The sequence below is a fragment of the Aptenodytes patagonicus genome, chromosome 23 (genome assembly GCF_965638725.1).
Source record: "Aptenodytes patagonicus chromosome 23, bAptPat1.pri.cur, whole genome shotgun sequence".
Taxonomy (NCBI): Eukaryota; Metazoa; Chordata; class Aves; order Sphenisciformes; family Spheniscidae; genus Aptenodytes; species Aptenodytes patagonicus.
In genome coordinates this window covers 2,857,737-2,879,495 of record NC_134971.1, presented here as the reverse complement: position 1 = coordinate 2,879,495, position 21,759 = coordinate 2,857,737, and the positions used below count along the sequence as shown (strand labels likewise).

Genomic DNA, 21,759 nt, shown 5'->3' with positions numbered 1-21,759 from the left:
TGCCTCTGGCCGCACACCTGCCTCCCCCTCCCCGCTCCTGGCGCCTGCCGGGGCCCCTGTCATGCCTGGGGCACCGTGCCCTGGTGGGCTCCCCGCTGCAGGGCTGGAGAGGTGCAGGGGCTGCAGGGTTTAGAGGTCGCGGCTCTGTAGCAGGGCTTCTCCATCATTGCTCCGTGCTCCGGGGCGCAGAGGGGAGCCTGTTGCCTGCTCTCCCCTGCCGTAGGGTGTCCAGCTCCACAGCATCCAGACCTGCTGGAGAGAGGCACAGGGCTCAGGCACCCCAGCACGGGGCGAGGAGGGGTGCAGGGGGCTGGGAGCACCCGGGGGATCGGTTCAGGTTGGAACACCGATTTGGCTGGAGCAGCATAGAGCAATGCTCCCAGTGGAGGGGCTGCGAGGCTGGGGTGCAGGGACGGGAAACGCCTTCCTGGGGCCCTGCGGGGGGGACAGAGGTCCCTGCCAGGGTGCCTGGCAGCTGGGCTGTGGCCAGGACCCCTCCTTGCGAGGAGGGTCCCCCCAGCTGTCCCTGCACTTGCTGGAGGTCCGGGCACAATGCCACTGCGCTCCCAGCTGTGCCCGTGGCAGCTGCCGGCAGCAGGACAGGATGGGCCCCGCTTGTGAGCCCCCTCCCCTTGTCAGCCCCTCAGTGCTCATTTGGTACAGGGTAGACAGGGCTCTGCTGCAAACCGGGCTGCGCTGGTGCTAACCGGGGCCACCACAGCCCACCCTGAGGGCACAGGAGCCCGGGATGTGCGTGCACCCCTGCCTGCCTGCCCTGCAGGCAGCCCTGCCTGGAGACCCACTACCGGCCAGGGGCTGTGCAGTGCACCGGCTGTGCTGGCACCGAGCCTGGCCACCGGGCTGCTGCTGCATCACGCCTCTGAGCTGCCTTCCCGGTGCTGAGCTCACTGCAGCCAGGCAGCTGCCCCGCATTTCGGGGAAACAGAGCAGCCAGAGGAAGCTAGCTGTAGGGCTGCCTCAGTCCTTGTAGCCGCTGTGTCCTTGCAGCTTTTAGCTGGAAGCAGAGGGAGGGAGGGAGCAACCCCAGGGCTGGGTGTCACAGTGCTTGAGGAGCTCTCTGGAGCCCAACGTGCTTGGGGAGGTGGGGATCAGGACCCTGTGCTCTGGGATGCAGGCTGTGCGGAGCCTGGGGCCAGGCTAGCAGCGCTGGGGCTGCCTCGCATCGCACCCCGGGCAGATCCCAGCAGACTGGCTGGGAACAGGCTGCGGGTGGCAGAGGAATGGGAAAAATAGGCAAAGGGCTGGCAGCACAGCCTGCAGCTGCGGAGTTGGGAGACAGTGCTGGGGACCACCACGGCTCCCTCCAGGCCTGCCTCTGCAGGGGGACATGCAGCTTCCCCAGCCCCAGCATCTTCCCCTGCCTCCCTAGGCCCTTGCTGCATGGGCACGCCCTGCCCTGCCATTGCCCTGAGGCAGGAAGGGTGTTTCTGGGGTGTGGGTCCTGCTGGCGTCACGCCAGCGCTCCCAGCACACTCACCGCTGGCCGGGCAGCTGGGACCATCGCCAGGGTGCCCTCGCCTGTGGACCCCCGGCCGTGTGGCAGCCCCGGTCCCTGGGAGAAGCCAGCCAGCACGGTCCTCCTGGGCGCTGGCAGCAGCCTTACCTCAGGTCCCCTCAAGATGCCCTTGACGAGGGCCGAGCAGACGCTTCAGCATGGCGGCGGGTGCCTGCAGCCCCGTGCTCGCAGGCCAGGCTGGAACAATAGCTCATTCCGGTGCATCCGCTCCAGGAAAGTCCCCCGTCCCCACTCAGGCTCAGCTCCAGGATGGCGTGGCTCACTCTTCCTCTGGCCTTCGCCTAGCCTTGGAGGTGCAGGTGGTGGTATCCCCCACCACACGCATCCCTGCTGGCAGGGAACAACGGCCAGCATCCGCCCTGTGTGCCGCGCAGCTGAGGCTGCTGGAGAGAGCCCACGGGAAGGCTTGGGAGCTGGAGGGCGCCCGTCTCCCCCTGTGTCCCTGGCAGCGGGCACCTTCCCTGCCTTTGTTTGCCCTGCAGACTGGTGGAAGAGTGGGAGCATGAGGGCTGCCCGCCGTGTTTCTGGAGGGCTGTGTGGCTCCCCACAAAGGGAGCTGGGATCTCTCTCTCCTCCTGGAGCTGGGCCAGACAGCCCTGGGAAAAGCAAGTCCTCTTCCATGGGAAAGTCCTGCAAGGAGAAATCCCTGCTTGGCCCGGCCAGCCCCACAGTTCCCCTGGGCTCTGGTGTTCCGGCGTGTCCCCGATGCTGTGAGGCCGAGCAGGGTGCAGGGCCAGTGGTGCAGGGAGGTGGCATGGGACTGCACCCTGCTCACTGCCTTCTTCCAGGTAGCCCTCGTCTGCCCTCGCCCTTACTCCATGTGCTCTCACGGCAGCAGGGACCCTTCCCCAAAGCCCTCCAAAGGGATCGTCCACAGCCCATGGGTGCGAGAGGGGCTCCCCCAAAGCTGGGGCTGGCCTCGCCATCTGCCTGGGGCTAATCTCTCATTATGCTTTCTTGCAGTTGCTCCTAATGAGCTGTCCTGGGGGAGCTCCAAGCCCTGCAGACAAAGCCAGGATGAAGACTTCACCGCCTGGGTCCGCAGGCAAGCACAGGGGGTGATGCTGGGCCCCCACGCTGGCTTCTCTTCCCTTCCTTGGCAGAAGGGAACACGCTGCTCAGCGACACCGCAGCAAGCTGGGAAAGCTGGGTGACATGGAGCGCAGGGCAGGGGCGTTCCTCCTCCCCGTTCCTCCGGGGAGCCATGGCACAAGAGCTGTGGCGTTAGCAGGGGTGGTGAAAGAGCGCAGCCGGAACCCCTGCCTGCCTCACTCTCGGCCTGACAGCCCATGCCGTGGGGTTGCCGCGCAGGCGCTGGCGGCAGCTGCTGTTCCTGGGCATCCCGCTGCCGGACCCCCGCCGGCCGGGCACATAATCCGCCCCATTGTGCAGGCGAGTGCCCGGCCCCGGCCCATCTGGTGCTGAGACAATGGGGCCTTTTTCCGGCCGGCACTGGGGGGAGATGAACTCGGAAGTCTTCCGAAGGAAAAGGCCGGTTTATAAATAGCTGCCCCTGGGCTCCCAGCTTCCCCCTGCTGCCCTGTAAGCCCCCATCCCACCCTGCCCCAGCCCCAAAACCTGCCCCTCGTACCCAGGCGGCAGTGCAGCAGGGCTGGGAGAGGAGCCTGGGGCACATACGTGACCAGCCTGGCCCGGCTGCACATGTGCGAGCAAGGGGGCAGTACGTGGCTGTTTGCACGCTGTCCCGGGGCTGCACCTGCTCCAGGCCATGGGGAGCCTGTAGCCCTGGGATGCCGAGTGACAGGCCAGCCCTGGGCAGAGGGCTCCTTCCCCCTGCGCCTTGGCGGTGGCCGTCGGCTGGCTAAGGTTTCCCCAGGAGTGCTCACTCCCCCAGCTGTCCTTGTCCATCCGCCCCGCACACAGTGAGGGTCAGGCCCCTGGGACAGGGTGCAAGGGGAGGGCGGCACAGCTCCAGAGCCTTCCCCACCACGCCTGCGCTGCTCCCTGCGGAGTGTGGCCAAGCTCATGCCACTTGCACGCCACAAACCAGCCCCCTCAGGGGAGCTGGAGCCCTGGGGCTCCTGGGTCCATCCTCTGACAGTGGCACCTCTGACAGTGGCACCGTCACTGAGGCGGATGCTGGGGGCTGCACTTTGGATGGCGTGGGGCTGGGTGACCCTCACCAGCTTCGCTCCTCTTTGGGGCTTTGCAAGCGCTCTGCATCCGCTGAGCCCCTGGCCGTCTCGCACAGCTGCCCCGGGAGATCGCGCTCCTCCAGCACAGAAATCCAGATGTCACCTTCCTTCCCCCCTTCCGCTCATGTCCTTCCTTCCTCCGCCCGCCCAGCCCCTTGTCCGGCTCCCACTCCCGGCCCCTCCTAAACAAAGGCCCCGTAGCCATGGTTAATAATCCCCACATAAAGGCCCTGCAGAAGAGGAGAGGAAGGAGAGGGGAGACACAAAGAAGCCACTGGGAGCCCAGCCGAGGAAGGGGGGGGTGGAAGAAGGCATTTTCCTGAGCTGTAGGACAGGGACATCAAAGAGGGCTCCCAGAAGTGGACAGAGACAGGGTGGAAGTACCCCAAGACAGCTCTGCCCTCATGGTACATCTGATGCCCCGTCCCTCGTAGTCTTCCACCCAGGGAGTGGGCAGCCAGAGGTCAGACAGCCCAGGCAGGTCCCTGCACTTACCCCAGACTGCAATGCATTGCGTGAGCCCTAAAGCACCCCAAAATGCGGCATCAGGGGCTGGTGAGAAGGTGCCCTGGAGGTTTCTGCCCAGAGGTAGTGAGCCTTAGCACTGCCGTGCCTCAGTGGCAGGCTGTTCCCAGGCAGTATGGGAAAGCATGGCGCTGGCCCGCATCCCGTTCCTTCCCCGGGGAGCGGGGGCCCTCTCAGCCCTGACGGTGTTGTGTGAAGAGGTGCAGGCCTGGGCGGACGCGGCAGCCGGCTTCCGCCCTGCCTTTCATCCACCCTGGAGCCACGCAGGAAGCCAGCGCCAGCCGACAGCTCATCGCTCACCGGCACTGGCGGGGGGCTCGCTGGGAGGCAGCCGGTACACAGCGCACCCCGGGCAACCTGCAGACCCCTCCTGAGCCACCCGGGCTGCTCTGGGCCCCATCGGCATGGTCGGGGGCCGCAGGGGCTGGGGAAGGCACGGGGCCCACCGTCCCCACCTGGGGCATGCCAAGCAGCATGTCAGGGCATGCACTGTAGAGGAGCAGAGTGCTGCCTGCCGGCACAGCCCGCACTAGGGCCAGCTCCCTCCAGCAGCATCAGCAGGACCCAGCCGAGCCCCAGGGGCCTCGCTGGGAGAGCAGGGAAAGGTGGAAGGAGCTGAGGTGTGTGCTGTGATCCAGCCTGTGCTCAGCCCCAGGCCCCATGCCTGGCTCTGCACGCTGGCTATCACTCCCCTCCAGCCACGGAGAGCCAGGCTCAGCGGGAGCCAGAGGAGAAAGGCAAATGCAATTACACACTTCCAGATTGTGCCTGCAACCTGCGATGCTCAGATAATGCATGGGTAATCAGCCCCGCCCTGGGCAGACTGCGCCTACGAGCTGCCCCGCGGTCTCCACGTTTCCAGCAGAGAGGAGCGGCTGTGCGGCAGCTCTGCCAGGGGCCGGCAAGCCCCACTGCTCCAGGGGCAGAGACACTTGCCTGAGCGCAGCCTCTCACCCAAGAGGTGGCAGGAGGGTTGGAGGAGGAAAGCTCTGGGAGCTGTGGGGGCCAGGACACCCAGGTTCCCTCGGCTGCCAGAGAGCAAGAGCTGCTCAGTGCCTCGGCTGGGGCCGGACCCGTGCACCCTGACCTTCCCACCCTGGCTGTGTGCGTGGGACCGTGACACGGGAGCCTAATCCACACTGTTTGTTTGCATAGCAGTGAATGGGGGCCGAAGCCAAATCCATTAAGCAAGCAAATAAATAAGAAGGCGTGAGACAAGGCAGCAGAGAGGGAAAATGAAGGTGGCCAGCCTGCTGCGCTCCCCACACAGAGACCCTGAGCCCACTGGGTGCCGCACACAGCGTGGTGGGGCGATTTCATGCCAGCTTTGAGGGCAGCAGGGCCTTGCTTTCAAATCCTGCCCATCTTCCCCAGAACCGTAAGTTCAGTAGGGAAAAAAAAAAAAGTTTTCTTCAAAGTTAAGTGGTCTGAAAAGCAGAAGCCCGACCAACTGGAGGCATGGCCATTGCAGTAACAGTGGAAGGCTGTTTCAGGGTGGCATGCTCCCTGCTGCAGAGGTTGGCCAGCCTCTTTTCTCCAGGGAGTGGCATTGCCCTTTCCAACTGCTGGGAATTTTCTGCAGAGGTTTTATTAGCAACATTTTGCTTTATTTTTAACACAGAATAAAAGTTAGCACCAGACCAAAATGCACCAGCAGCGTGTCATCTGTGTTCTCCCGCTTGGTTGTTTGACTTGGTGGATGCTTTCCCGCAGGAAAGCGGGACCCCTTGGGCCCTCTTCCCTTGCAGGGTGGCATTTGTGGGGCTTAAAATCGCGGTCTTTTGTGCAAAATGGAACATCCCTTTCCCTCCTCCACGGGGAGCAGAGCCTGAGGCTCCTCTGGTGCTGCATCCTGCCCTTTGGAGGGAGAGGAAAGTGTGAGCACATTGTCAGGGGGTCCCCGAGGCCTGGGCACCCGCTCGGGGGGTGGCTGTTCCCACCATAGACAGGGAGCTCCTGCCACCGTTGCCTGCGAGAGCATCCCCGCACTGCAGCTGTGGGGCCAGAGAGCAGCTCGCGAGCAGCCTGTGCGTTATGGCACAGCTCCCTTGCACTTGTTCCTCCCAGCAAACACGCTGCCCGGGAGGAGGCCCCCCCCTCTGCACCGGCAACGCAAGGGCTATGAGCCTTATCACTGCCCAGCATTGCCATTTTAAGCAACTAATCTCGTGGGGAAAAAATTTAATCATTTCCGATGAATCATCAAGTCTATTTGGCTGGGAAAGTGTTGGGGGGGGGCTGGCCAGGCACGCAGATGAGGCAGGAGGAAGGCATGGGAAGGGCCGCCGCATGGCACCGGCAGGGGAGTGGGGCTGGGGCTGGGGGCCAGCACAGGGTTGCCGGGGTGGGAGGGGCTGGCGGTATGAGAGGTGCTTGGGGATGCCCAGGAGGAATGCTGTGGCCCAGGGGAACCTGCAGCCCACCCCCAGAGCGGCTCAGGGTGGCCGGAGGGATGCAGCCCATGCTGCCCAGGGCCTGGAGCACAGCTCATGCTGCAGGAAAAGCAAGTGGAGGAGAGAAGAGGATATGCAAAGGTTCAGAGCCCCCGGGCCGAGAGCTGGAGGACAGCACTCTCGCTGCTCCTGGGAGATGCTGGGGCACACCTGGGCCTGTCCTCAGGTGGGGTGAACGCAAGACAGTGAGCTTCGGGAGTCCTGTGTGAATGGGGAGCGAGAGTGTGGGAGGCAGAAGAAGGGCTTTGAAGGAGAAGAAAACCCCAGTGCTTTGTCCTCCAACACAGCCTCTCTGGCTCTGATTGACCCGGGGGGAAACTGAGGCGCAGAGCTAGGCTGCAATGGGGCAGGGGCGCTCCACCCAGGTGTCCTGCGTGATTGGCTGTGGGCAACTTGCAGCACCTGGGGAGGTCTGTTGTGCTCCCCCAGGCTTGTGCGGGGGCCCTGTCTCGGGGCTGCAGGAGGGCCCACGCTGTGTTTGGGCTGGGTGATTACCCCTGGATAATAGCAGCCTTGTGCAGCCCTGAGAGCCCCTCCGCCCCCGGGCCGGCCCCCGGCCAGCCATGCTGCCCAGGCCACCGCAACTAACGGCTTTTCCACAGCCTCCCTATTCAACAGCTGCGCCGGGGCTCGGGCCGCAGCTCACTGCGCACCACAGAGCGGGGCTGTGCCTTGGGGCTCTGCCTCAGGGACAGGGACCGGGCTTTGCAGAGAGCCTCCCTGCGGGGCTGGGGGCACCGCATGCAGGGAGACTGAGGCGGAGCAGGGCCTGGGGCGCAAACCCTGCAGACCTCGGTGACCCGCCTGGGACAGCACCACCCTCGTGTGCCTGCTGCTCCCCGAGGACCCCACTGTCCCCAGGTGTCTCTCAGAGCCGAGGCAATGACGAGGAGTGGTTTTGTCCACCTGTTTTTGAGTCCACCTGTGTGGGTTCAAACGCGACCCAGAAGCTGTGGCTGGGCTTTGGGGCAGTGCGGGGCTGAGCAGGGGAGCGGGTCAATTCTGCCCTGAAGCACTGCCAGCCAGATCCACTGACGCCTGCAAGAGAGACTCTCGGGGACTGTCCCCCTTTCTGGCATTCCCCAAGCCCCTCTGGAAACCGGCCCTACCCTACGCCTCTGCCCCCTCCGCCGGGTCTGCATAGTGATTTCCACCTCCAGCGCCCGGCAGTCTGCTCTGTCAGCCTGTGCAAGCCTGGACAGGTAGGACCCGGCAGACTGCCGGTCTGCAAGCAAAGCTGGAACGAGCCCCTCCGGCAGAGCTAGAAATGCCTGAAAACGGCCCGTGCCGAGACGGGGGGAGCGTTTGCTCGGGGCTCAGAGTCAGGGGGCCGTCTGGGAGAGCCGGGGCGCCGGCCGACATCCCGCGCCCGCCCGAGCGACGCCCGCTGCCCGCGGCCGGGCGCGGAGGCCGAGCGGGGCCGGGGGTCCGTACCCCCGCCGGGCCGCCGGCCGTGCTGGGCGCTGCGGGGCTCGACGCGGCGGCGCCCGGCCGGCTGCCGCTGGGGGGTGATAAGCGGCCGCGGGCGGTGGGCAGGCACGGCGCCTTCCTCCTCCTCCTCCTCCGCCTCCGCCTGACGTCAGCCCCCGGCCCCGCTCAGTCGCGGGCGGCCGGCGGCGGCGGCGGCGGGCATGGCTGGGGGGCGGCGGGCGGCCGGGCTCGCCCTGGGCTGGGGCTGCTGCCTCCTGCTCTGCTGCGGTGAGTGGCGCCGGGCGCGGCTCTGCCGGGACGGAACGGGCCGGGCCGGGCCGGTGGGGGCCGGGCCGTGCGGCGGGCGGGCGGACGCACCTGCGGGCGCTGCGCCGCGGGGGCAGCGGGGCGCTCCGGGGCGGCCGGGCGGGTGCAGCCGCCTGCGGGGCGGGGCGCGGGGCCCCGCCGTCCCCGGGCAGGGATGCCCCTTCGCCCCGTGCTGCTGCCGGCCCCCCTCTCGCCGCTGCCCGGGGGGCGCCGGCCTGCAGCGGGACGCCGCTCCGGCAGCGGGGGCGCGCGGCGCTGGGGTCTGCCGGCCCCTGCCCTGCCCGGCCCTTCCCAAGGCCGGGCTGCGCGCTCCGAGGGGGCGAGGGGCGGCAGCCGGCGGGGTCTTCCCCGCAGAGCCGCTCCGGGGCCAGCCAGGGCGGCCAGCAGAGCTGACGCCCTTCGGGCGCTGCCTGGCTTGGGGCCAGGAATGCTAAAATTGCGGTGCCGGGGGAGCCTGGGTGGGAGCAGCCCCCTCGAGCCTATGTCCTCGCCTGCACGTCCCCCGGGCTCCGCGGCGGCGGCGGGGGTGGGTCTGGGTGTGGGGAGCCGGGAGTGCCCCATTCCGCTCTCGGGGCCCCTTTGCAGCCCCCCTAAGGCAAGGCAGGGTGAGGGGTGCCCTCTGCGTCCCCGGGGAGGCTGGCCCGGTGGCCAGGGAAGGTGGCTGGTGCAAGGCAGGCTCCTGGGGCCGTGCTCTGTGGGGCAGAGGCAAGGGCGTGAGGGGCAGGGTGCAGGGGTGCCCCCACGTGTGTTCAGTGTGCAGCAGGGTGAATTGGTCGAGTTATTAGGAAGCATCCACCCCTTTCCTTCTAAGGAGTTTTTCCCCGAGCACTTTGTTTCTCTTGGCTTTTTTCACACTTTCTTTTTTTATCCTCTTTCCAGTCCATTTTCATCCTCGGGGGGGGGGCTGCGTTTCCTGCCCTGCCTTGCTTCCCGCAGCATGCCCTCCCCTTGCCGGGGGCCAGGGAGCGGTCCCGGTGCGCTGGCTGCTCCCTGCCGCCTTCTCGCCTTGTCCCAGCCATGCTGCGGAGGTTGCCCCAGGCGCTGGGGAAGCCTGCTCTGGCCAAGGCGTTGGCGCCGCGGGAGAGCTGAATGCCTGAGCCAAAGGCAGGCTGCTTCCATCCCCGGCCCGTGCTGGGATCCCCTTCCTCACAGCACATGTGCCGAGCGAGGCGTTTATTGGTTGGCGGCATCAGTGTGTTTGCAAGCCCAGCCACTGCGAAAGGCTTGGTGCTTCCCAGAAGCATTGAGGGGCCACAGCCAAGCCATTCGCAGGCGGGCCTGGGGGGCTCACCGTGCTGTGGGGGCGGGGGTCTGAGCCCACACTGGAGCTGCCAGTGCCACCCTGGCCCCTTCTGCACTGCAATCTCCGGCTGTTAGAGAGGTCTCTGTGATGTTACCTGGCTGCAGGGCTGGGGTTGTGAGCCTTTCCTCTCCTGGGAAAGGGTCATGGTCGAGGACCCATGGCTGGGTCCTGATGGGATGGTGGGGTTTGTTTGGGGGTGCAAGGTGTCAGTCCCTCCTGCAGCAGAGCCTTGGCTCCCTCCCCATCCCCAGCCCAGTGAGGGCTGGGCTGGGGCAGAAGCTGTTGGGCGCTGGCGGTGGTGCTGCTTGCTGCAGGGCTGGGGCTTTGCACCCTGTTTCTCGTCTCTGTGAGGAAGGAGAGGTGCAGGTGATCCTGCTCTGGGGGAGCTGGGGCACTCCGGCTCAGGGATCTGTGCAGGAAGGGTGGCCTTGCCAAGGCAGAGGAGGGCAGCATGTGTGCATGAGCTGGGAGCAGGAGGGATCTGGCCACAGCTGATTTCCCCGAGAGGGATTCAGAAACCCATGGAAACTTCAGGCATCCCACGTGCAGCTCCTGACCCCTGTGGTGCCCCTCCTCTTGCTGCTCCGTGCTGGGGGCTCTGCGCCGCCCATGCAGCCGTGCTCCTCGCCAGCTCCCCACACACCTCTGCTCCACAGGAGGCTGGCGGAGGGGCTGTGCTACTCCCTACCCCCTTCCTCAGCTCTAAAAGCAAATCTTTGTTCTTGTGGAGCTCTGGCTGCCGGCCGGCTGTCCGCCAGCCAGATGGAAAGGCACGGGGGCTCTCCTCCCTTCCCTGCTTGCTTGCTGCAGATGTCCTCTCCAGATCTCTAGGTCTCCTGCTGGAGATGTGCCAGGCGCTTGGCGTGCACCGTGCAGGCTGGAGCTCAGCTCTGCAGCTGGGCTGCTCCACGCGTGGCTGATGGGTCTCCAGCCCTGCCCAGATTCCCTCAACGAACCAGTATCTGCAGCCGTGCTGGATGCAAGGGAGGATCACCATGTCCCCAGAGCCTGCTATGCCAGGGTGCCTGTGCCCTGTGCCTCTCTAGCCTGCCCATGCACCTGACAGGCTGTGGGGTCTTGGAGCTGCAGGAGGAAGCCTTGTGTTCCCAGGGTTGTGGGGGGCCTTGTGTCCCTCAGCTAGCCGCACTTGCAGTGTTGCTGGGTGTTCCTTCCAGCTCAGGGGAGGGCTAGTATCCAGCCTGCCACGGAGGAGGTAGGGAGCAGTGGGCCCTTGTTCCAGGCAGGGTGGGGGCTGCAGCATCCATGTCTACCTCCTCAAGGGCAGTGGATGGGTGGGAGGGACGTGTGCCTCGTGCCAGCCCCAGATGCCAGCCATTCTCCAGCTCTGAGCTCATGGTTTCGGCTGCTTCGCTGCCTGGATGAGGGCTCTCATGCCGAGCGGGTCAGCGGGGCGGGCCAGCAGCTCTCCCTCTCCCAGGGGCTGGCTCTGCCCGGGGCCCATGCTGAAGGTCTAAAAATGATGGGGAGGCAAAGCCAGGCCTGGCTGCCTGCAGCCCAGAAGTGTCAGGGCTCAGGGGAGGGGGCAGGGGTGCAGCAGGGGTGCACCCCAGCCCCAGGCTTGCCCAAGTCTGCGGGTGCCCGGCTGCACCAGGCAGCCAAGTCGTGGCCATACAGGTGGGCAGGTGCCTCCGGTGCAAAGTTATCTTTTCCTATGTACGCTCAGTCCAGTTTCCTGACGCAGTGCATGCTTTTATCTCTGGGGCTTTCACCTGTTTTTCTAGCACCTCCTTTCCTGTGCAGTGCTTTGCTCATCCCTCTTTGCTTAGTGCAAATGGTACTGTGCCGATGGGACGGGTAAGGGCCAAAAGCTGGCTTTTGGGGTGTCCTGAGGTAGCTAGTCCTGTGAGCCAGGGCCTTTGCTGTGGCAGAAGGGCTCCTGGCTGCATTTTGGGGCTGTTGCCACCACATACCCACTCCAGACAAAGAGTGTTTTGTGGGCACAGCATTGCCCTTTGAAGTTGCCTCACTTGCAAGGCTCCGTGGCTGTTACCGAGCGGCACTATCAAGGGAGCTGTTGACACAGCTGGCTTCCTCCAGCCTCTTGTCCCCAGCTCCCATACCTGGGCTGGGCTGCGGGTGCCGAGCCGGCTGGCCTTGTTGCTGGGGGACAGACCGCTGTCCCCTCCTGCAGGGCTGTGTACCAGCCCAGGGCGTACAGACCCACCTTGCTTTGGCATCCACAGGGCCAGTGGCAATGGCACTCCCAGCCTTGCTGTGACACAGCCCTTGTCTCTGCTGTGCCCGGCTGGGGCTGCTCTGCCCCCAGCCCCTCCGGAAGCTGCTCTGTTCCCTGTCCTGAATCGATAGCCATTACCTTCCCCTGCTGCTCTGGAGCATGGCCAGGTGCTCCATTACTGCTGCGGGCAAGTGGGTGGCTGGGCTGGGAGGGAAGGTGGGGTGCCAGGGTTGGCAGACTCTGCTCACCAGAGCTGCGGGTCCCTCGTGCCACCCATGCTATGGGTGGGCAGCACTGGGTTTACTTTATGGGCAGGGAGCAGAGGAGCAGCGAGGGGCTCGCCTTGGGTACACTGCAGGGGTGGATGCTCTGACTGCTGGGTTCTGGGTTCCAGCCTGGGTGGCAAGGTCGGAGCTTGGGGAGGGACCCGGGAGTCCCGGCTGCGCCGCGGTGGTCGGGGACATGCTGCCTCCCCCACGGGCCCTGTTGGCTTGGAGGGGGAAAGGGAGCAGCAGGCAGCTGCAGCTGGCTGGGGCACCCCTTCTGAGCTGCTGCCCTGTGTGCCTCATCCTGCTGCAGAGGAACACAGCGCCTCATTCATGCCCCAGCTCCCGGGGCTGCTGCGGGGGCTGCGCAGGCTGACGTCAGGGCTCTGGTCCCGGACCGCAAGAAGGTGCAGCCTTTGTGCTGCCAGCTTCAGTCTCCAGCACCCGGCCCCTTCCCCTGCCTCTGCTAACCTCCCAACACCTCCTTGCCTGGCCCTTGGAGCCAGTAAGGCACGGTGGGAGCTGGTCTGGGATGCTGGCTCGGACCGGGAGGGTAGATGTGTGCTCTGGGGTGTGAGGGGGATCAGCACTGCCCCGGGCTCAGATTAAGGCAGCCGGCAAGGTGATCTGCTCGCTCGCAGGCTGTGGAGATGCAGCCCCTTCCCATACCCATCCTGGGCAGGGTGCAGCCCAGGTGGATGGGCGCGGGTGGATTTGGGGGCTCAGAGGTCTTGCTGCCCATTTCAGCAAGGCTGGGATGCCATGGGGAGGGCAGGTCTGGTGGGGTCTGCAACAGCAGTGGCGTGAGTGGTTGTCTCCAGGTGTCCTGAGGAGACCGGTGGTGCGAGCACGGTGTGCCTCATCCCCTCCCTGGGAACAGGGGTGGTGGCCTGAGCCCGCAGGCTTTCTGTGGATGCAGAAGGCAGCGTGGCGGCAGGAGTGGGACTGTGCTCCTGGCTGGTGCTCCTGCTGGGCTGGGACACAGTGCCTGGGGGATGCCGGCGCAGGACATGGCTCTGCCCCACGCCCTTTGGGGGATGGAAACAGGGACAGGCCTGGGCTCAGCTCCCTCGCTAGCTCAGATACGGGGCCTTCCCCATGCTTCCTGCCCCTGATGGGCTCTGTCCCGCAGCTGCAGCCAGCAAGCTGGAGGTCTCCATGCCAGCGGTGGTCGAAGTGGAGAGCGGGGGCACGGCCAGGATCGAGTGCAACTTCTACATCCCTGGAAATGGTTCCTACACCTACATCAACTGGTCCTACGTGAGTGCTGACCTGGGAGAGGAGTGGTGGGCGGTGGGCTGGGGTGGCAGCTAGCCCAGGGCTTTCTCACGGGCTCCCCGTCAGCCTGGCCTTGGCCCCTCACCTTGCAGATTGACCGCAACAACCGGGTGAGGCTGTGCCGCATCATGGGCAGCGAGATCCTGGAAGAGAACATGGACTACAAGGGGCGGCTGTCGGTGGGGGAGGACAAGGCCCTGTCCATCAGCAGGGTGACGGTGCAGGACGCCAGGACCTTCCTGTGCCAGGTTGAGGCGGGCAGCCACGGCATGGGCGAGAACCACACCGAGCTCCACGTCTACAGTGAGTGATGGGGCAGGAGGGCAGCATGGCTGTCCATCCACTCTGCGGGGCCGGTGGGGGATCCCGTCCCGTCCCATCCCTCCTAATATGTGTGGGGTGGCTTCTCTTTCCAGAGGTCCCCGAGGCCCCTGAGATCACGGCCAACCCAGGAGGCATCTCCGTGCAGAGCAGTGACATCCCGCAGGTGAGGAGGGGCCCCACACAGGGGAGGGGGAGGCTCCCAGCCATGCCAGGCTCCCCACTTCCCTCTCCCCATGGGGGCACCCCATGCTCAAGGCTCTGTCTGCTGCCGCAGATTGCCCAGTGCGTGAGCAGGAACAGCTTCCCACCCCCCAACATCACGTGGCACAAGAACAGGGAGCAGCTGCAGCCGGAGGAGAAGAGTGAGTTGCATGGGGATGGGGATGGGGATGGGGATGAGGATGGGGATGGGGAACTACACCTGCCTGCTCAAGAGAGAGGGGCTGGGGCACTCGTGCTATCCAGGGCCTCCTCAGCTGGGGACTGGCAGCCCGTGGCCACCCAAAGGAACCCTGTGCTCCCAAGGGAGCCCTCCTTGCCTCCCATGGCCTCGCCATGGGCTGGGAACAGCAGCTGTGTCCCCTGCAGTGGTGAAGATCCCGGCCACGCTGACCCGCGAGTCGAGCGGGCTGTACACGGTGAGCAGCACCCTCTTTGCCCACGTCACCCGGGAGGACCGCAACTCCCTGTACCACTGCACCGTGCACTACTGGCTGCGGGGACAGAGGCGTGCCGTGGAGTCGCGGCGAGTCAACGTCACCGTCTTCTGTGAGTCAGGGGCTGGGGGCCGTGCCCGCTGCCCGGTGCTGCGTGGTGGGGCCCCACACCGACGCTCCCTCCTCCCCCAGACCCTGCGCAGCACGTGAAGCTGCAGGTCATGCCGTCCTCGGCACTGGTGAAGGAAGGGGATGATGTGAAGCTGGTCTGTGAGGCTGACGGGAACCCAGCACCCGTCTTCAGCTTCTATAAGAGAGAGGTGAGGCCAGAGGGGACCTGGGCACCTCTTCCTTGGCAGACATCTCGTGTCCTGGCTGCTCCTTGTCCCCTGCCTGGAGGGCCCTGGGCAGTGGGATGCAGTGGCTGGGATGGAGGGTGCCTGTGTGGGGCTAAGGGCTCTGCTTTTTCCCCACTGCCTGCAGCTGGAGGACAGCTGGCAGGACCTGACGTCACTGGCAGACACCAACAGCGGGGTGCTGAACCTGCACGATGTGAATAAGAGCAGCAGCGGCCTGTACAGATGCCAGACCCTGGACTTGGATGATATGAGACAGCTGGAGAAGGATGTGGAGCTTGTTGTGAACTGTAAGGCGGGGGATGGGACCCTGCACACCTCGTGGTGGGTGCCCTGTCCCTCCTGCTCACCCTGCCCTGGTCTCCATCCCTCTCCTAGACATTGAAGGGGTCCATGTGAAGATGGAGCCATCCTCACCCCTTCAGGAAGGGGACAACGTGAGGCTGAGCTGCAATGCCCACAGCCCTGTGGCCCTGGACTACCAGTGGAGGGATGAGAAGGTGAGCAGGCATTCAGGTATTGTCACGCTCAGGCTGGGCGAGCCTGGGCTTTGCAGTAAACTGGGCAGAGCCAGGAGCTTGCTCCATCTCTCCTGAGAGAGGCCAGGGGTAGGATTCCCCCTTGCATGGACCTGCGTCTTCATCTCTACCTCTTCACCTCCTGGCCAGTACTGCAGAGAGTTCCTGTGCTTGCAGGCTCGCTTGCTGTGTGTAGGAGGGAGGGCTGAGCCCCTTTGGGAGAGCTGCAGAGCCTGGGGAGCTGGGTGCAGAAGGGCCTGGCGCTCAGGGCTCATTGCTGGGGGGCATCCCTTCCCAACAGGGCAGGAAGGTCGCAGAAGGGAACCAGCTTTTTCTGAGCAACCTCACCTTCGAAACCTCCAGCAACTTCAGCTGCAAGGTGATCGCACCGAGCGTGCCGGGGCTGGAGCAGAGCAAGCAGGTGGCCGTGGCTGTTCAGGGTAAGAACTGGCATGTGTGCAGGCATGCTGCCGTGCCAGAGCGAGCCCCATCCTGCCCAGCATCAGCCCTGTTCCCCCCCGAGAGCCATGGGTGCTTGATGTGCCCTCCCCACAGGGAAGCCGCGGATCGTCGCCATCAGCTCCCCACTGTACGTGCGGCAGGACGAGGTGGTGAACCTGACCTGCAAGGCCATCGCTTTCCCCAGGCCCTCTGTCCACTGGAATGTCAACGGGACGGTGAGAACTGGGGAGGGTGCTGGGTCCAGGCCGTGGTCTCTCAGAGGGGCTGCGCATTGCCTCGGGCACTGAATCCTTCGCTGCCTCCCCACCTTGCAGGCTCATGAGTACGTTGAAAATCAGCACATTGCCAGCAACCTGACGGTGCGCGTGAGCCACGACCTGCTGCGGGCGGGAGCCATGTGCAGGGTCTCCAACGCGCTGGGTGTCAGCGAGAAGCACATCCAGCTGCTCGGTGAGTCTCAGGCACTGCCCTCTGCCCCAGGAACCCAGAGAAGTATTAGTCCCCCTCGCACAGGCACCCTGTGTGCCGTGCTGCTGTGGCGTGGCTGAGCTCTGTCTCTTTCCCTCCCTTCCTGCTCTGCCAGTGGAGTCCATCAGAAAAGGTCAGTCTCCTCGCTGTGCTGGGTGCGTGTGTCCGTCAGCCCAGGCTGTGGTGGGAGCATGCCACTGATGGGAGTCACGCTCGCCTCTGGCCTGGGGAGGGAGCCTTGGCTGCTGGCTCTTGCACCGCATCTGTCACTGCTCCTCTCTCTCTGCCAAGCCACGAGGGAAACGGAGGCTCTGTCTCCACCTGTTTCTGCAGAAGTGTGAAAGCTGCCTGCTTGTCCTCAGCCTGTAGCCCAGCGAGGCCATCAAGTGCGGCTTCCGGCAGCCCAGGCCCATTGGGCAAGGAAGCAAAGGGATGGCCTGATGTCTTGCAGGAAACCCTGTAAGCCATCCTCCTATGGCACGCAGGGGCATGGCAGCCGGGAGCAGAATGCAAAGTGCAGAAACTGCCCTAACAGAGCATTTTTGTACTGACATCTGCATCCTGCAGGGAGCTGGAGAAGCACCGAGAACTGGAGTCCCCATGGTGCTTTCTTGGGGAAAGGGATCCTTTTCTTGCCCCCAAGGGGTTGCAGTAACGCAGAAGCTGGAGAGTATCAGGGTGGGACAGGCATTAACTTCTTCCTCTCCCATTGTGTTTAGATCAAAAGACACCAGAGAGCAAAGGGGTGATCATTGTGGCGATCATTGTCTGCATCCTTGTGGTGGCTGTGCTGGGGTCTGTCATCTACTTCCTGCACAAGAAAGGCAAGATCCCGTGTGGCCGCGCTGGGAAACAGGACATGTAAGCACTGCCGCCCGCCCTCCCAGGGAGCCCTTGGGGCCAGAGGTGCTTGCCATCACTCATGCTTCCCATCTCATTGCACCAGCCGCTCCCTGCCCAACGTGGAGGGAGGCAATAGTGCAGCCGCGGGGGGACACCGCGCTGGGGTCTCGGCAGCGCTTCCAGCTTCCCACAGCCTGGGGTCCGCACTGCTCGCCCTGCCCACACAGGGAGGCGATGAGGAGGACAGCAGAGTGGTAGAGCAGCCAAGGGACTCCTCCCCAGGGAGGGGCTGGGCAGCCCAAAGCTTTCTCTGAGCCGGAGCCTCTTTCACCCCTGGCCTTCCTCTGCCCCAGCCCCGCTCCAGAGCATCCCCTGAGATGGAGCCCCAGGGCTTGGCCTCGCTCAACTGGCCACGTGCCCTCTTTGGTATCACAACATGTCTCAAAATTGTCACCTCCCTCCCCTAGCACAAAGCCAGAGGCACGTAAAGACAAGATTGTAGTTGAAGTTAAGTCAGATAAACTTTCCGAAGAGGCGGGGCTCCTGCAGGGTGCCAACGGCGAGAAGAGACCTGCCGCTGACCAGGTAGGACAGAGCATCGTGCACTGCCCTTCCCCAGGGCCAGGGCTGCTCCCAGGGCTGGGAGCGGAGGTGAGGAGTGTACAGGGGTGCATCGAGGTAATGCTTTTCTCCTCTCTGCAAGCTCCTCTCCCAGCACTCCCCACCCTGCATGGGCCTCCACCATCCATCATCAGCGCTCGAGAGGGGCTGTGGGAGGGAGGGGAGGTGACAAAGCCACAGCTCTCTGCTCCAAGGATGTAGGAGCAGCCCTCCCCTGCAAACGTGCAGCTCTGCTCCGTGCCAGCCCCTGGCACCTCCTGGGAGCACACTGCCCACTGCCCGACCTGCTTGGCACTGCCTCCTTCTGCACTCCCTGGAGCAGGAGCCGGGCTCCCCGGGGGGCTCTGGGAGAAGGAACTACATAAACGTCTCTGGCCAGGAGTCAGAGTGGAGGCTGCAGGAATGGGCCCTGCTCTGGCATCTCTGAGCCAAAGCTCTCAGTGAAGGATGAGATAACTCTCCCGGGCCACGTGCTTACCTCTCACCTGGGGTCAAGAGCCACTGGGGGCTCGAGCAACTGTTCACGGTATCAGTGCCGGACCATCACCGTGCTAAGGCAGGGCTTGCCACGCTTTGCACGTCCTGTGGAGCCACAGGATGCGGCACCTGAGCCCGGTGCGGTTTTATTTGCCTTAGGCCAACCCCACCCTGGTCCTGCTGCCCACACAGCTCACGCTCACCCTTTGCCCTGGGGCAGATGCTCAGCTACCATGGGGTGGCCTGGGCCGGCGGCTCTCCCCCATTGCATTGCTGTCTGTCATGCAGACACTTGCAGTAGAGGACCTGGTTTTATGTTCACCCCTAACTGCTTTTTTTTTTCCCCCTCTTTCTGTTTTGGCGGACTGAAGAGCGAGAAATACATCGATCTGAGAAACTAGAGAGGGAATCTACTAAGTGCTTTCTTCCTTCAAACCTTTCCTGCTCTTGGATTGCCTTGTCCCACCCCTGCTCCAGTACCTGGGGAGCACGGCCAGAGACGATTACTGCGTCGCAGTGCTGAGCCCCAACGCGTGGGGGACACCCCCCGACTCACCTGTCCGTTACCTCAACCGTGGGCTTGCAGGTTGTCGACTTAGCAGCAGCGAAGCTGCACTTGCTTACTACTACAGAGAAGCCAATAGCAATATTAGAAAGAAATATCCCATTAAGCTACCTGGTGGAAGGATTTGAGGCTTTTTCAGGAAATCTGTCCTGTACGTGTGTGGGAAGGTTTTGATGTGTTTTACCCCAAACTTGCTCAGAAAAGCTGGTGAAATTTTACTTTTACTTTTGGGATGTCCCAGGCACCTTAGATGTAGTGGTGTGCAGGTTAGATGAGCGAAGAATGGAAGTGGTTTGTTAGAGTGGCGTTTGCCAGCTGCTGGGGAGGTGTTAGTGCTTTGCTTTTCCTTTTGAACTGTTCTTGTCTTGTTGGTTTAGCCCAGCGTGTCCTGACGGTGCTGTGTGGGTAGGGAGCTCCGCAATGGGTAGCTGTGATCCTACGCGAGGCGAGTACCTGGCAGAGCAAGGGCAGGGGTGCCCATGTCTCGGGCACGTGCCAGACCAAGGGCTTAGGTTCTCTGGTTTGTAGTGTAGCCTTGCTGACGTGAGGGGGAGGGCTTCTCTGTCCCCACTCCCCAGGGAATTGGATTGCTTTTAGGGAGGCTGCACAGCTGCTGGCAACAGCGGCTCTCGGAGGCCCCCCCCCAGATTTAAAACTAAGGAATATTAGGCCAGGGCCAGTTGGCGATGTCTCAGGGGTTTTTTTGTGCTGAACAATTACCAGCCCCAGGTAAAACTGGTTTATTTCTGTGCTTCAGTGGCACCTCTGGCCCCACAGCCAGGCTGGTGCTACAGCAGCTGAGTGGTGGAGAGGGGAGACGGGCAAGCAGCCTGCCTTTAGCTTCCGCTGCCGTGGTCTGTCCCAGCCCTCCCCCTGAAACATGGCTTTCCCTCCTGCCTCCTCCTAGAGAGATCAGCCCCTCCTTCTTCTAAGTCACATACTCTCAGTGCTGTGCTGTCCACAAGCCTGTCACCCCCCCCAGCCCTTCGGCAAAGGGCTGAGGCTAACCCTGGGCGACAGGAGAGATGTCCCCTCGCGCACCCCCAGCATCCTCTGCCGGTAGCAGGGAGCCGTGCAGCAGCCCGGCGGCCAGCGCCCTAACAAGCGGTGAGCTATACTCATGAGCTACAAGTGTTGTCGAAGCAAAAGCTTTGGTTTATATATATTTTTGTTGGATTGTGTGTAAATTTCCAGAAGTTTTGTCTGATACTTGCAAGGTTTTTTTTATATATGTGAAAATAAAGTACAAAGTTCAAAGCCGGGTTCTGAGTTTGTTCCCGCTAGCAGCAGCTCCACCGGGACTGTAAGGGCGGCGTGTGTCCCCTCTCCCTGCTCGATTTCAAGGCTCCCTTCCCCAGGAGTAGGTTAGCAAGGCCGGGTGGCACCGTGCACACTCCCACCTTCAGGTTTGCTTCCACAACAGTGGGACTTTCACCTAGGAAATGGGCTTAAATCAGCAGACGAGTGTCAGCTCGAACCCCTCCTCACCCGGGCCCCGGCACTCGGGACACTGCTGAAGGTCGCGGTGGGCTGGCGGCTGCTGCCCTGGGGTCTCAGCCCAGATGCTCTCAGCAAGGCATCTGCAGCGGCACACGCTGCCGCGGTACGGCTTTTGCCAGAAACAGCCCTTAGCCTCCCGGATGAAGCCAGCAGAACAGTGTTGGCTTAACCTGCTTAACCTTTGCACCGCGGCCGGGGCGGGAAAATGTATTCTGTCTGCTGGTAATAGATGGTGCTATTAACAGGTGGTGGACAGCTCCGATACCAAATGCTAAGAGGTAGCAGTAGGTAATGGCTAACGAGGTACAGATAGCTATTAGTCAATAATCCTGTTGAGGTTCTAACAGATGACACGTTTATAGCCCCTGTAGCTGGTTACAGATAATTGTATAGATTCTAATAGGTAATTGCATTAACAGCTAATACAGACGCTAATAACTACCAATATACAATAAATCTACTAATGTATTCTAATAGGTAATCGTACTATTAGATTGTAATCTGTAATTACATTACTAGTGATGGTTGATACTAGAATACCGTCAGTAGAATTTAATAGATCCCAACAGTAGAATCTATGAGATAGCTAATGTAGATACTAATAACTACGCATAGATAAGTCTGTCACTAGGTTCTAATAGATAATAAGACATTACATACAGATAATTGTATTGATAGCTACTATAGACACTAATAAATAGTAATGGCTTTTTCCCTTAAAGAATTCTAATAGATTATAACTGTTATTCATATACTAGCTACTCTAGATCCTAATAGATAATTCTTATTGATATATTCTAATACATTTTAATTGGTAATTGTATTAATAGCTACTACAGATACTAAATACAAATAGGTAGTTAATTTATTAGATGCTAATAGTAATAGCTTTTAATAGATAAGTGCAATAATACTAATACACATATGAATAGATAATTATGTTAAAAGATTCTCATAGATTATGAGACAAAATTGTATGGCTAGCTACTAAGTATACTAGTAAGAAATTCCATTAATGAATTCTAATAATTCTAATAGATAATTGCATTAATAACTAATATCGATAATTCCATAAGTAGATTCTGTTACAGATTCTACTAGACTATTGTATTTCTAGCTAATATAGATACTAATAAGTACTTAATGAATAATAGCATTATTAGTTACTGGTAGATTATACAAGAAAATCTTTTTACCAGCTATTGTAGATACTAATACATCTACAAATCTACAAATACATTCCAATAAATTCTGATTTTAGGACCAACTACTGTAACTACTACTCATAGATAACTATTGTTAGATTCTAATAGATACTGTATAGGTTGAAATAGCTATTTGTTACTCCCTACTATAGGTACTAATACATAGTTCTATTATTGGAATCTATAAGAAAACTTTGCTACTTGCTGCTGTAGATGCTAATAATTACTAATAGACCATTATTTTAATAGACTGAATTACTATTAGTAACTGTTAGTGTCTACAGTAACTGTTATCTGATAGCTGTGATACTC

General features: G+C 61.7%; 1 protein-coding gene across 4 annotated transcripts; it reads left to right on the top strand.

Moving 5' to 3' along the window:
* Window positions 1–8,302: 8,302 nt before the first annotated feature.
* On the top strand, window positions 8,303–19,999 carry MCAM (melanoma cell adhesion molecule). Of its 4 annotated transcripts, XM_076358498.1 has the most exons (16): window positions 8,303–8,369; window positions 13,307–13,434; window positions 13,545–13,755; window positions 13,869–13,939; window positions 14,051–14,138; window positions 14,365–14,544; window positions 14,625–14,752; window positions 14,916–15,078; window positions 15,167–15,288; window positions 15,608–15,746; window positions 15,862–15,983; window positions 16,083–16,218; window positions 16,352–16,369; window positions 16,956–17,097; window positions 17,547–17,664; window positions 18,549–19,999. In XM_076358498.1, the coding sequence occupies exons 1-16, from the start codon at window positions 8,303–8,305 to the stop codon at window positions 18,576–18,578; spliced, it is 1,863 nt and encodes a 620-aa protein (XP_076214613.1). In that variant the 3' UTR covers window positions 18,579–19,999. The 4 variants fall into 4 exon arrangements, with proteins under 4 accessions (XP_076214613.1, XP_076214614.1, XP_076214615.1 ...); XM_076358499.1 differs by lacking the exon at window positions 16,352–16,369; XM_076358500.1 differs by lacking the exon at window positions 17,547–17,664.
* The last annotated feature ends 1,760 nt before the right edge of the window (window positions 20,000–21,759 follow it).

Bases quoted from the DNA above. Each gene is read 5' to 3' on its own strand.
- MCAM (XM_076358498.1), top strand. From the start codon at position 8,303: ATGGCTGGGGGGCGGCGGGCGGCCGGGCTCGCCCTGGGCTGGGGCTGC. The intron at 14,545-14,624 runs GTGAGTCAGGGG...CTCCTCCCCCAG, and splicing joins AGTCAACGTCACCGTCTTCT to ACCCTGCGCAGCACGTGAAG. The intron at 15,747-15,861 runs GTAAGAACTGGC...CCCTCCCCACAG, and splicing joins GGTGGCCGTGGCTGTTCAGG to GGAAGCCGCGGATCGTCGCC.